General features: G+C 39.0%; 1 protein-coding gene across 1 annotated transcript in view; it reads right to left on the bottom strand.

Moving 5' to 3' along the window:
• Nucleotides 1-137: 137 nt before the first annotated feature.
• LOC109469625 (G-protein coupled receptor 98-like) overlaps nt 138-14,534 on the bottom strand; it is a 32,275-nt gene continuing 17,878 nt past the window's right edge. Inside the window, exons 25-37 of the mRNA XM_019768164.1 lie at nt 14,096-14,233; nt 4,783-4,997; nt 4,403-4,635; nt 4,064-4,255; nt 3,520-3,711; nt 3,105-3,234; nt 2,840-2,982; nt 2,458-2,610; nt 1,696-1,884; nt 1,477-1,571; nt 1,048-1,226; nt 713-885; nt 138-422 (exon numbers count right to left, since the gene is read on the bottom strand). Coding sequence (XP_019623723.1) covers nt 138-422; nt 713-885; nt 1,048-1,226; nt 1,477-1,571; nt 1,696-1,884; nt 2,458-2,610; nt 2,840-2,982; nt 3,105-3,234; nt 3,520-3,711; nt 4,064-4,255; nt 4,403-4,635; nt 4,783-4,997; nt 14,096-14,233 — 2,317 coding nt within the window. The remainder of the gene's footprint in view (nt 423-712; nt 886-1,047; nt 1,227-1,476; nt 1,572-1,695; nt 1,885-2,457; nt 2,611-2,839; nt 2,983-3,104; nt 3,235-3,519; nt 3,712-4,063; nt 4,256-4,402; nt 4,636-4,782; nt 4,998-14,095; nt 14,234-14,534) is intronic.

Here is a 14,534-nt window from a genome sequence, read left to right as displayed (position 1 = left end):
GAGCTTCATTGATAAATTATAGATGGATCTAAGCATGTTTCAGATCATCCACCATCAAGTTAGGTCATGAAAGTCACAGAAACATTCTAATACATCAAACGTCTTGCTTCAACAAAGACTCAATCTATATAGACATCTCAATGATATGGCAACAGAAACTTACTGAAGACACCATGTGGGTCATCAGACTTGTCTATGGTGACTAGTGTTTGGGTGATGTTTCCCAGCACAGCTCCTCCAGTCAGTCCTGTTGGCAGCAGTTCAACAGTAAACATCTCCTGCAGCTCAGGGTCAAGGTCATCCACGATTTCTATGGGAACCATCTTGGTGACCTCTCCATCAGACAGGATGATGTCTGAGGCAATGATGTTGTAGTCATCAGGCCTGGCAGTGCCTGGGGTGGTCCTGAACCTGACAGATACCTGCAAGGGGAGAATACAGTTTGATACTCTGTGTTGTAAACAACGAAGGCTCTCTATAATTCTTATCTATGGATTTTTTAAATTAAAATCTAACATGTATGAGGACTGCTCATGCAGCAACACATGATGACTAATATTACTGTAACAAATATGACAGGATTAGGTATAGAAAAGCCAATACATATTTAGAGGTTGAATCCAGTCTGAAGAATCCAAACTTTTTTTGCTCTAATCATTTATTTATGTCTTGCCATCAAGTGGCCAGCAAAAGGTGCAAATATCTTCCTTACCCTTCCAAATGCACCTGCACTTCTTGTCACATTAAGGAAAGGTCCAGTGACATCCTCATCAACCATGACACTGCTGGCTGACAGTTGCAGGATGCCGTTGGCATTGTCATTCTGCTGGATAATGACTTCTCCAATTGCCTCACCTAACATGCCAACTCTGGGGGAACCTGGCACTGCAATTTTAAAAGAGCCAACATTACCACCAGTACAACAGATTCTGTTGCATGCCAGACTTATACCCAAAAGATGAAGCAAACAAACCTATTATAACAGCATGATTTTACCCAACATTTTGCAAACCATCACCCTTTAGTAGTGAGTGTGCGAATACTGACCTGGCCTTTGCTGGCCTCCACTTGTCAGTTCTGCCCTGAGTAACTGCACAAACACAGACTCATCTCCCTCAGGGATGTTGTCATCAAAGATGTTGATGTGAACTTCTGTTGAGTTGGTCCCCGAAGGAAAGTCAACATATGACTCTTGGTACTGGAAATCTTCTGCTTCTGTTGCACGGCTGAAAGTTTCATGAAATAATTGTTAACAATTAGCTTAATTTACAAACTCTAGAAACAATTGGTCTCTCCCTATCCATTAACTCAGTAAACACAAAGTCAGTTCACAGGGACTCAATACACATAGTTGAACCACAAATGGGTTTTTTAAAGACCTTATAGGATACAACACCACAGTAAATTCTAGCTTAACAGATCAACCAAACCATCATCCACTCTTCAATCATGAGTAACATACAACTGATAACTTACCCAGTTACCACAGGGAGCCCTGGAGGATTGTCCCCATTCCTAAGTGTTCTGTAGAACACCCGTACATCTCCCATCTGTCCTCCATCCCGAACAACCTGGCACACATACCATTCCATTAGAAGGGCACAGTCACAAACAAAGTCAACAGAGGATCTCTATTTTTAAAAAAGCACAAAATCTTATATTGCATAAATCTACAAATCTTTACTATTTCCATACCATCAGAGTAACCGAAGTGTTTCCTTCCTCTACATACACAGGCTGTGAGGTTGGATCAAACAGGAAAACACCGTAGGGGTCATCGTTGGCCAGGATGGTGACAACTGCCGCCTGCTTCAAGGAGTCCCCAGGTCGGCCAGCAGAAAAGTTGACCAGACGAACTACAAATTCCTCATCCAGCTCAGGTTCCTGTAAATATTTTTGGAATGACAATAAAATGTTAAATTATCTATTGAAAAACATATTATAAATAACACCGAGCAGATTAAATTTGGACTGAGCAGAGCAGTTTGGACTAGTGGCTCTAGCCATTTACTACTAAAACCTACTCATCTGATATTTGGTGGAAATATTCTCTGTTACACAATGGATCATAACACCCCCCCAGTGAGCGTCTTCACGCTTCATCGAAAATAAAAAAATTCCGAGATAAATTTCGAAAAATTTTTTTATCCCGGAATTTTTTACTCAAGAAAGGAAAATATCCCGAGACTTTTTTAAAAAGTCCCGGGATTTAAAAAAAAAATCTCGAAATAAAAAAGAAAATCTCGATATTTATCCCGAGATGTTTTGGTAGGTACATTTTGTAGGCAGGATCTCCATAGTTTACTTTAACTCCTATCAGTTCCTAACTTCAGAGAAAACAGTAAGAATTAAACTCCATCAGACTTATCATCAGGTCTTGGACACTGTGAGAGTTAATCACAAAAATGTATACTATCCCAGGCTGAGGAGAACTAACAAGCTTCAGGTCCGACTCACAGTATCTGAGTTGATAGTGAGATTGAAGACAGCAGACAACTGTCCAGGTGGTATATAGACAGTCCCGCTGTTATCAGCAAGGTCCAGGTCTGGGTCTGACTCCACCTCCCAGTACACTGTCACTCCACCAAGGGCATCTCCTGTACGGACAACCTAGTGGGCACAGATTCATGTAAAATAAACATGAGACAATCATTTGAGAAGAATATCAAATAAATCCATGTTCATACAATCAGAAAGTTACCAACTAAAGCAGTGGCAAACTATTGGCAATATTGTGAACATTTCAATATGAGGAAGTCCAATTGCTGATTTTGGAAAGTGCAGTATATTTGGTCATACCACTTCGAACAGGAACAATAGTATACAAATCAATTCATACCTCCAGAGAGACAACTGAAGCTCCTCCATCAGCCTCATTGGCCGTCATCACAAGTGAGTCATCAGCAAACTGGACAGTACCGTATGCACCATCAGATGCCTCAATAACCACTGTCATGAACCTTCCTGTGTCCAATACAGCCCCTGTTGGTAGAAATTTAAAGAAAAATGTGTTAGCTTCATGAGAAGGAAAAACAATGTACAAGGTTAAGTTCAAGAAAGTCAGTATGAAGAGAGATCTTCAAATACAATAATTATTACATTACCTCCTGCAGTTGGATTGGTAAGCTCGACAATAAAAGTCTCATCCAACTCTGCAATGTTGTCATCAATGATGCCAATCTGGATTGTCTTGAATCTCTCTTGATCTGTAAACTGCAACTCCCCAACAGCATTCTTGAAACAAGTCAAGACAATGATATAAGTAAGACTACTCAAAATGGGAAAATCATGCCCTTTATAGGTTAAAAATAGGTTTTGTAGTGTATCCTAAAGTGGCGTATTCTTGGTGGTGGTTGGCATGTAAGAAAGACATGATGACATAGAATTTTATGGATGATAACTCAAAATTTAAGATTAACCTGAAAGTCCAAATATGCTGTAAAAAGGTAGCCATAATTTATTTGATGCCATGGTGTGGTATCAACTTGAACAAATCATAGTTTACATTGTATGACTCACCTGGAAGTCCACAGATGTAGATGCTGTGTTGGAGATAGCGTTGTACTCCACAGAGACATCCCCTACAGACCCCTGTGCCCTCACCACCAGCAGTGTCACGCTCCGAGCCTCTTCAGCAACATACTTAGTCAGGTTTTCAGTAGCAGGTGGAATGACTGGGTCACTAGATGCAGGTTCAGAGCCCAATGAAAACTGAAAAGAAACACATTTTCTTATAATCATCTTCATCGTAAAAGGGAATGCACAATCTATTCCAATTTGTCAATCTGTAATAATGTAGCACATAATACAGTGGATACTATCTGAAACATCTGACTCTTTACAGAATGTATCACTAAGTTGCTTGATTTATTTTGTATTACATAATTTTTGCCTGGATATCTAGCCTTCATTTATGCTTTATACATTGTGATGTAACAGATTGGCACTACTCAGTCTTCAGTACCAAGGAAAGAGCATGTCTTGTATCATGCATGGAAATGTTCATTTCTAAAACTTTGCAGCAACACAACTGCAATGAAATCTTTCTGTTTCTGTTACTGACCTGGAACAGTCCATATGGATAGTCATTCTCCACCACTGTGATGTTGTTGACTGCAGCTGCAGGGCTGATGCTGGCACCACTGGTGGGAGTCGACCCCTCCACACCGTCACCTGACTCTACCTGGGACAGAACCACCTGGAAACCCTCCTCCAACTCTGGGATCATCTCATCATACACTTCCACTGTGACGTTCTGGGAACAAAGGTATGACTGTTGAGTAAACCTAGATTTGCAAAGGGCTTCAGAATCTATCATTAAAGAAAAAGAGACAAATAAAGAAAAGCATCATTTCCTCAAAAGAGGTTGCATTAACTAGACATACAGTACATTAACACTGACCATCTGAGTCACATCCATGGGAAAAATGATGCTGTTATTTGAGTACACAAAATCCTGGACATCAGTCAAGACCGTAGGAGACACTTGACGGATGACCCATGACACAGTGACAGAGTCAAAGGTCCCCCTGGATCTGGTGACAGGACAGCTGACATTGGTGCCTTCTGATGTTGGGTTGGGTGTGCACGGTCCATAGAAACCAAACAGTCCGTTGGCATTGTCACTTTTCAGAACTGTTGAAAGCAATTAAATATGGAATGAGTGAGAATAGAGGGCACAGATATGAGATGTAAAAAAAAACAGTCTGAGAATAAAAATATACTTCCGGTAATAATTGTGTTTAATTAATAATTCATGAATACTGTACATATTTTCCTGACCTGTGACTGTAGCATGACCATGAACTGGGGACACGTTAGCACCACCTTTCCCAGAGATGATCACCATGGTGAAGACCTCGTTTTGCTCAGGGATGTCATCTTGTACAGACTGTAGTCGTGCTGACTGAAGTCTGACGCCTTCTGGATAAGAGAAGTAGCCTGATACAGGACCAAGGCTCTGAGCTGCCTCTGAGTCAGCCAATGAACTGATCTCACTGGAAAGAAATTGAGTAAAGAATCAGTCAAAACAGCTCATAACAGCGTCCAGATTAAATTTGGACTTTCCAGAGCACTTTGGACAAATGCTTCTAGCTGTCTTCAGCTTATACTTACAATGCTAATATTTTGTGAACAACTTCCCTGTCACCGTACGGATCATATTGACCCCCAGTGGGGGTCGTCACGCATCGTTAAAAATCAAAAAATCTTAAGATTTTTCTTTAAAATCTCAAGATGTTTCGGAAAATCTCAAGATTTTTTTAAACAATCTCAAGATTTTCCAAAACAATCCAAAGATTTTTTTGAAAGATCTCAAGATTGTTTCTGACAATCTCAAAACATCTCAAGATTTTTTAAAAGAATCCTTAGATTTTTACAAACAATCTCAAGATTCTTTGAAACAGTCTCAAGTTTTTTAAATAGTCATATTGAAATTGCTGTTTAAACGTTATGTAAGATTGATAATAATCAATATCAGGATTTTCCGGAGGTTTTATTGCTGTGTAAGTTCTGTTTTAGCTCGTTGACAAGAGTTTATTTTTCTGAATCTTGTCTGTCACTGATAGATAACCCCATTCACAGTTTGACGGTTTCTTCTCTCCTTTTTTTTGCATCAGTAGTGTGTTAATCCTACAAGTAGACTTCTCCGAATTATTTTTGCATAGTGAAAGTTTGCATGGTGAATAAACCATTGACATTACATCTTGCAAGAATTATAACTTCTGGATTTTCTGTTATATTGATGGATTACACTGTAACCTGGTGACCAAGTCTTTGTTAGCTGCAGTGTCTCTTTCGTCCTCTCTGCAAATTCTTAGATTACAGTACGATTACAGCAGGATTTCTTGATGACATATATATCAATCGCTTCATGTATCTGCATGTCCATGTAGCAGCAAATAAAAGCCACATTGTCGGTCTGTACGGCCCGGGACCAGGGGTTTTATCGGTTTCTACTGGCTCCTCCTGTTTCTTACAGGTCCCCCGATGTCAGGAAAAGAAAACTAGTCTAATAAAATAAGTTAGGGGTTATATGCAGATTTCTATATTTTAAGTGGAAGACTTGCCAGTTTTGTTGGTTAGCAATTCCATTCGGGGTAATATTGAAGCAGTACATGCTGGTTTTTCACTGAGAAACTTTGATGGGAAGAAAACTGATACAGCAGCAAGTTGGAGAGGACCAGGAATGTGGCATGAGATTGAGTGAGTTTTCCCTGGGAACCAGACTTGACCTGTGAAGCTGGGGGCATGGAGGGTGAGTGATAGCCCGATCCACCCCTCCCCACTATCCGCTGTACCTCTAGACTGTGCTGTGCAACTTAAAGACACACAGGCCCCATACAGAATGTAGGTCTGCCGCCATGAAAACTCTTTGTCTGAGTTGGGCAAAAAACCCGAAGCATGTCCTGCCGTACTTTCTGTTGATGTGTACAAAGCAGGGTATATTGGTTATGTTAGGAAAAAGTGTGTAAGTATTGATTTTTTGAAGATTGCTTCAGACAATCTCAAAACATCTCAAGATTTTAAAAAGAATCTCAAGATGTTTACAAACAATCTCAAGATTCTTTGAAACAATTTCAAGATTTTTAAACGTCACTTTGCATCTAGGTGTAGCTACATTGTAGCTAGTATCGGGTATTGTGTGTGCATTGTTAACCCGGGTAATGCATTGTTACCTAAAGTCTATAATGCATTATGCTTTCCCAGCCTACAACCATTCGGGTAGGCTCCTTTGACTGTGAGCCCATTTTTCTGCAGGGGGGGGGGGGGCTTGGTGAGATAATGGGCTTGCTAATGGGTTTTTGATGGGTTGAGGGGAGAAGCCATTTCCAGTACCCCGCCCCTGTCATGACAAGGCTTCATTTTTTAGGTCTTTGCTGATTAAGATTGACACTGGTTACTGGTTTGAAATGATTCTTTCTACCAAAAATTAGGAAAAATGTTTTCAGTAACACTTTTCATCTAAATCATATGTGGCATTTTGTCCAGACTAGGCAGGGTTATATTACCTCAGAGGAAAAGTACAGCATAGTTATGAACATATACTATAGGCCATAATAGACTAAAGGTAATCTTTTCTTGAGCCATGGTTAAGCAGTCTTGATATAACTCTGACTAATCTGTGACTGCCATTTGCAACAGTTTGTATAAATGTAGTGATGTCATCAAACTACATGTTACTAGGGAAATTGACAAAGTTCTTACGGGACTTCATTCAAGTCCATGGTTAGAGTTTGAAGGACAGTGAAAGTAATGAGTTACATGTAACTTGTTCTAAGTACTGAAGTACTGAGGGGTCAGCTTGCCCACAAGACTTTATTGCCACAAATCTAAACATTCACACAAATCTGGACCAGATGTTCCCCTATCAGATCCCCCAAGCAGATGCACCACAATACAGAATCCAGCTAATAATAGTTGAAACAATAGAAGGTAAAAGGAAAATGTTTGTGGAGACTTCACAGCAAATATTTTATAATCTGCTGAGACAACTTTTTGATAAAATATCTTGTTCAATACAATTAGATACTACTTTAAAATTAAAGCTTGTCTCTACTGAATGATTTCCACCTGTCGTCTACATGCATGTGTTCAATGCCATGAGCCAATATCCTTTACAATGCATCTCCAAGATAGCAAGAGCTGGTCTTTGACTATAGTATAGGCCAATGCAGCACTAAAAGTCTTGCACATGTGCATGTGCATGTGCATTGAGTTGTGTATCCTGTCTACTCTCCAAGCAGAGGTTGTGGGAGAATGATCGTTACCTTTTTATATATGGCCGTTTTTTTGTCTTGATCCCCACCACCGTCGGTGGCCGCGGACCTTCTCTGGCTAATGGATACTGCCTGGCCAATTTGATACTGTCTTTTTGCCACCGAGAGGGATCTGCTTGGAGATTATATCCTGTCTACTCATACAAGGAGGACCCCTGCTGAAATTTCTATTGACATAAGGGAGCCTGATGTCACAAATGTCCCTGCCTTTAGGTCAGCTAGAAGCTATTAAAGCTCCCTACAGACTTTGATCTACTTTTAATGTTTTGAGAATGCAGGCTTAACAGTTATAATCATGGCAATGACTAAACCAAAACCCATTCATAATATACACATGTACCAAGGAGGATACATAAACATGCGTAGTGTACAAGCAAGGGGCCTTCTGAACTTTACTCAGAGAATAAGATCAGCCAGAGTGACCTAGTTTCAGGACCCCCTGCCCTGTGATAACACCCCTGATTCTCTAGAGCTTCCTCCCTATTACCAGCTCGTGCAGTTTGGGTCTGGGTAGAATTCTGTCTGCTGGCCTTGGCACTGTACTTTGTCATGTATACACTATTTTAAGGTCTTAAAGCCTAAAGTAGTGCATGATACATTGTAAGTTGATGATACAATTTGTAAGTTTTGAATTTAAGTTTGTTTTCAAATGTTTAAGATAAAAGATTATATGTACATTCGATATAATGTCCTTGGTACATTCAAACTCTGTATAAATTGGGTTGTATCATTTTTGGGGGACAACCTTTTCTGGGAACCAATCAATTTACTTGTCAAAGCTTTGAATGAAGGAGCTGGCATATCAATTCTAACTCCTTGATTGACTATCTGTTAATTGAGACCAGATCCAGTACTATATGCACTATGGGAGTACTGTTTTATAACTGAGTCTTTTCAATCAGTTTCATCCCTACAATCTCTATCATATCCTAAATTACTTACCTTATATCGTCTTTGTGTTTGTATCTTCGCCATCCATCTGATAAACTGCTAAACTAAACACAGGAGAGAGGAAGGGTGTACTATGAACGACTTTATAGTGAGATTGTCCCGGCAGCAATGCATCTGTGATTAATTAGCCACCAGGACATTGAGAGAGGAGATCGGTCGTACTCCAAAGATAAGCTTTGCCAGTTTGAGAAGTGGTAATCAGGGGATGTCAGCTTGGATTCTTTGGTTGTTTTGTATCTGTGCTGTTGGGTGTTAGCCTCAGGTGCTATTGTGCCATCCTCGGTTAGCACACCTCCGCAGTGGATTGTTTTAGAAGATGTAAAAAAATTGCGGAAAAACACTGCACCAGACCCTCCCCATATCTGCTTGATTTTAACTCCATGCTCCAAGCAAGCCAGTGAGAGAAACCCTGGCAGCCTAGATCTACTGACTGTGAACACCAGCTAATCCATTCGCACACCATGTGGTAGAGTCTGTGGTAGGGACCAAACTCATTGGAAGAAGGCTGTCATGATGAGCCAAGCTGCCATCTGTGCACGGAACAGCTGAAGTAAGCTAGGGGCATCCTTGCCATAAACTACCCATACAAAAAGCTGAAACTGAATCTTTTTACATTTGCTTTAGGACTTTTTAGTCCCAGAGGACAGTCATATTAGAAAATCTGGAAGGTGTTTGAAGGTGTTCTTTAGGTGACCACAGTATACTACATCTACTATTCCTAGCCTCCCCCTTTCTTGAAGTTGGTATACTCCTCAGACCTCCAGCCAGGGCTTTCAGACCTGAGCCCTTGAGACTTTCAGGTTGCCTTTCCTGGGCTGGCCTGGTAGTAGAGAGGACACTGATGTCTGGTTTAGAAAGAAAATCAATGGTCATCACAGGTTTTTTAATGATTCTCTGCCAAGAAATCATAGAAAGTTCCAATGACACCGTATATAGTTCCATTAAATCATAATGATGCAAGCAGAAAGCAGCAAAGAATTCTTTAAAAGGTTGTCATTTGACATTGTTTTTTGTACAGTGGGCTGTTGTGCTCTGTTTGCAGGCTAGCATTAGCCTGAGTGCCGATTCCCTGTTTACTGGGACTTCCATAGCCTGGATACCAGACCCAAAGCACACTGGTACTGGACACAAAATATCTCAGTGAGCATATTTTGTGTCCAGTGTGCTTTGGGTCTGGCATGCAGCCTAGGACTTCCATGTCTCTGGCTCTGAGGATATCTGGTGTATCAATCTCAACAATCTCAGGAGGGGTTTGTTTATAATGGACAGGCTGGAGTAATCCTCCAGAGAGTAATGTCATGTACATGTAGCCTGGTTACCAAACCTTAAATGGTCATAGACATGGTGTCAAACATTGCTACAAGAAATGGCTGTACTCTGGTACTGCTGTACAGTACGCACATGTTTAGATGGTTTCTGACCCTAAAATGACCTCAAATGGACATTGGACCTCCCACACAAAACCCATTATGATAGTGGGTTGAAGACGAGATAGACATAAATGAGCTGGTCCAAATTAAGAAATATCCCACATGAGGGTAGAAATGTCCTACATGCCTACATGAGAGTAGCTCATCTACCTCACATGGGAAGAGGAGAGAAGGAATGGAGGTAATTAGAAGAGGGGGTAGGGGGTCGAATGTGTATGCTGAAACTAGTGAAGTAGAATTTTACTTCACTTATCATGATGATGATGGTGACTTAACTCTTAACTTCGTTCTACTTCTGACAGCAGATCTCTTCTTGTAGTCTTGAAACCTTCTGGTATTCTAGTTTCAACCTTGGGATAACAATCACAGCGATCTTGACATTCATGTGTTGGAAGGTGTTATTTCTTGACAAAATTTGGTCCATTTCCTTATGTTGGACATTACAGTTCAAACTTTTTTCATAATCACATTGATTGTTGGAATCTTATACTAGTAGTACCCCTTGCCCACTAGTCTAACCTCTAAAATGATATGGAGCTGTGTTTGTTTTGCCTGGGCTGCCGATCCCAGGGATCGGCGTTAATGACTTTTTAATCAATCCAGGGTGAACACCCGGCCAGGCTCCCAGAGCAGCTAGCCTGGCAGATCAGTGGCCGTCCCCGCTGCAAGGGGATTACTGAAGCCCTGTGTAATTAATCAGGCGTGAAACGACCGGCTAATGTGAACAGTGCCGGGGACAGAGGCCTAGGAAACAATTTTGTGACCAAAAGGCAAAACTGGCCATACAGTACATGTACTTATAGTCAAATAAGAAGAAAAAAACAAAGAAAGAAAGAAATTTATCTACAAATAACGTTACATCAAAATTGAAGATTTTGTAGGACCACATGTGCCACATGCCCCTGGGAAGCCATCCTGCAATCAAGGGGAGGGGGTGACAGTTAAGTTCTCCTCCCAGGTAGTTCGAAACCAATTAACAATTATCTCTATCAGCTTTTTCTGGACACTGTAAAAACATAGGAATCCACACAGGGAGGTATGTTATCTATATAATTTGTCTGTAGCTAAGGTTAAAGAATGTCAGAAGGAAAGAAACTGGACCAAGAAACTGAAAGGTTTCTTTTCACAGTGTCTGAAGCTAATTATATGTACATTGTATGTCTATCAAAATGATTGAAGACTTAGTATTCTGAAAAGGTGGGAGATCTGGAGTACTTGCAGGGCTTAAAAAACTTTTTTCTGCATTACCATACACTGCTGGTGCAGGTACACACTATCCAGTTTAGCGTCTGTGGTTCCCCGACTTCCGGGGGTTGAAAATTACCTTCACCTTGCATGTTTTACTTGCACAACTCAGACTTGGGAAGTGTGGATCATATTAAAAGCTCTCCTGTTGCAGTAATCTTTTCATGATGGGCCTAACATACATACTGCACGAATGTAGGATGTAGTTTTGTGACCCACCAGTCTTAGAAATGTTCTACACTGTGTATATAATGGTGATCCTATTGTTGAAAAAAGTATTGAACATTTAGATTTGGGTCAAGAAAACATTTCCCCCAACACCATATTTCAATTATATGGAAAACTCACCGAACTGTTTTAGAATGTTAATTTTCTTTTAGATTTTTCAAAAAAAATTTTGGGATTGTTAAAAAAGATCTTGAGATTTTCCAGAAAATCTTGAGATTTTCCAGAAAATCTTGAGATTTTCCAGAAAATCTTGGGATTTCTAAGAAATATCTTGAGATTTTAAAGAAATATCTTAAGATTTTTCGACTTTTAGTTTAATTTTCTGTTAACTGTCAATCTGTTGTATAATGCAAACAGGTCTATTTGATGTAAAAGTTACATTTTGAACTAAACCTACATGTTAAACATGACAGCTGGCTCTGTTAAAGCCAGTAAGAACTGAATGACTGAAAAGCTATATGTTGTGTGTAAATGAAGCTTCTTCATTGTGCACCCTGCTAGTACAAGCCCAAAACTACCACAACTGGCCTAAATCAGAATTTACACGAATCTTAAGAAGATGACGTTTGAACAATAATTTCAAGATTTTTTTTTGAAATCGGTTCAGATCACCTGAAGATGTCCATTTCTTGAATGTTTCCCCTGATGCAACGCTTTCATTTTCCCAATATAAGATAAAACATATTACATAAAACATACATGCCATGCATTTCTGTGACCTACACATTATGCCTAAGTTAGAATGGTGTCGTGTTACTTTATTATTCTGTTATTCAAATCCTAATAGTTCTGATGTACATGTATGACAGTCCTGTAAATTTTTATGTGATGCAAGAATTTACCACTTGACCGTTATGCAAGAATACTCAACCATCAGATTGCGCAGACATATGTTAAGAACAACTATGCAGCTATGCCACATTTGATACCATAGTTGTATCGCTAATCCACCAGAGTCACAAAGAGGACTCAGAAGACACTGAAAAAAATGTTAATCTACCATTGACAAGCTCCATGAAAATCTAAAAAAAACATCATCAACTTGCCTAAACTCTCAAGACTCAGAACTTACACAGCAATAAAACCTTCCGGAATATTCTGACTTTGATTAATATGAATCTTACATGAAGTTTAGACATCAATTTTAAGATGACTTTGAAAAAAATCTCCAGATTGTTTAAAATAATATTGAGATTGTTTGTAAAAATCTTGAGATTCTTTAAAAAATCTTTAGATGCTTTGAGATTATCTGAAACAATCTTGAGATTTTTAAGAAAAATCTTGGGATGGTTTTGAAAAATCTTGAGATTGTCCGAAACATCTTGAGATTTTAAAGAAAAATCTTAAGATTTTTCGATTTTTAACGATGCGTGACGACTCCCGCTGGGGGTCATTATGATCCGTACGGTGACAGGGAAGTTGTTCACAAAATATTAGCATTGTAAGTATAAGCTGAAGACAGCTAGAAGCATTTGTCCAAAGTGCTCTGGAAAGTCCAAATTTAATCTGGACGCTGTTTCATATTCTATAAAACAATAAAAGCAAAGATTAACATAGCATCAAACTTATGTGATATACCCTATAGATGAATCGTTCCTTACAGAGTTTATTCATCTTAAGTTTATAATTCTGATGATACACTTACAAGCAAAAGGATATGGTTTGATTTTGAAGATAATATAATTCCAACTAGAGTCAATTCCGCGTCACCGTGTGGGTTGTTATTGTCATTATTTAGAAATGTTTTGAATTCTTTGTAATTGTTTGTCTAAGAAATTTCATAATTTGGAAATATTTTGAACATCTTGTCAATATTCTAAATAATTCCCTGGTTTTCTAAAACGTTTGAAATATTCCTGATGTGGATTATGACATTTCCAATAGTTTCTAAATATTTCTAACAGCACTCTACCATTTTTTACCATTATTTCGAATTATTTCTAACATTTTGTAAATAGGTCAGTGGGATGGGAAGGAAGTAATTCACACATCCCTGTGGAGTACAGGGTAGATTGCCAGGGTGTCAGGCATTGATGCCTTACAACAAAAGAGCCACCAGTGTCCAGCAGTGAAATCTAAAAATATACAGAGGAAGACAGAAGAGTAGGATTAGCACCTACTTTTATGGGGGCAATTACCCACATCTACCATTTGGTTATTTGTTTGAAATAGTTCTAAATATTTCGAATTGTGAAAGAAACACATGGGTAGTTCAAATTTATTCTAAAGAAAGAGATCTTTGTACAGTCACATTCAAAATGTTTCAGAAATATATGAATGAATTCAAATATATTCAAATTTTCATTTTCAAATTTTTGAAAAATTTAGAACTTTTGTTACTGGGGTATTCTTTTCTTCTAAATAATTCAAACGTATTAGAAACATGGAGAAAAAACCCACACGGTGACGCGGAACGGACTCTATGTCAATCTACCTAATTTTGAAACAAACATGGCACTGTACCGTGATGTAAGCTTCCTTGCATAAATCCTGACATCTTGCATGGTGCCTGTGAAGTTTCCACTTCCAGGAGACACAGCACCCACAAACAGAGCCCCAACCTCATCATCAATCGTTTGAACTCCACCTTCCAGTGCTTGGCTGAAGAACAGAAATGACACAGAAAGTCAACATGATAGAATTATGCATGTATATCATTACCGTAACGAAAAATTGATTTAGAATTGGGCCTGAAACAAACATATTCATTAACCTCACAAAGAAGTGCAGGCTTTTTTTTTTGATGGCTACAACTTTGTATGTGTGTTTAGAAGTAGTATAAATCCAAAGTATTTCATTTTTCAGGAATTTTCATTATTTGCATAACAAGTTTGCACACTATACTATATGATTGGACAGGTATATTCAATCTTGAAGCAAACAGGATCATCCTATATGCATT

The sequence above is a fragment of the Branchiostoma belcheri genome, unplaced genomic scaffold, assembly GCF_001625305.1.
Source record: "Branchiostoma belcheri isolate BF01 breed outbred unplaced genomic scaffold, Haploidv18h27 scaffold21, whole genome shotgun sequence".
Classification (NCBI taxonomy): Eukaryota; Metazoa; Chordata; class Leptocardii; order Amphioxiformes; family Branchiostomatidae; genus Branchiostoma; species Branchiostoma belcheri.
This window is presented reverse-complemented; position numbering and strand designations above follow the sequence as displayed.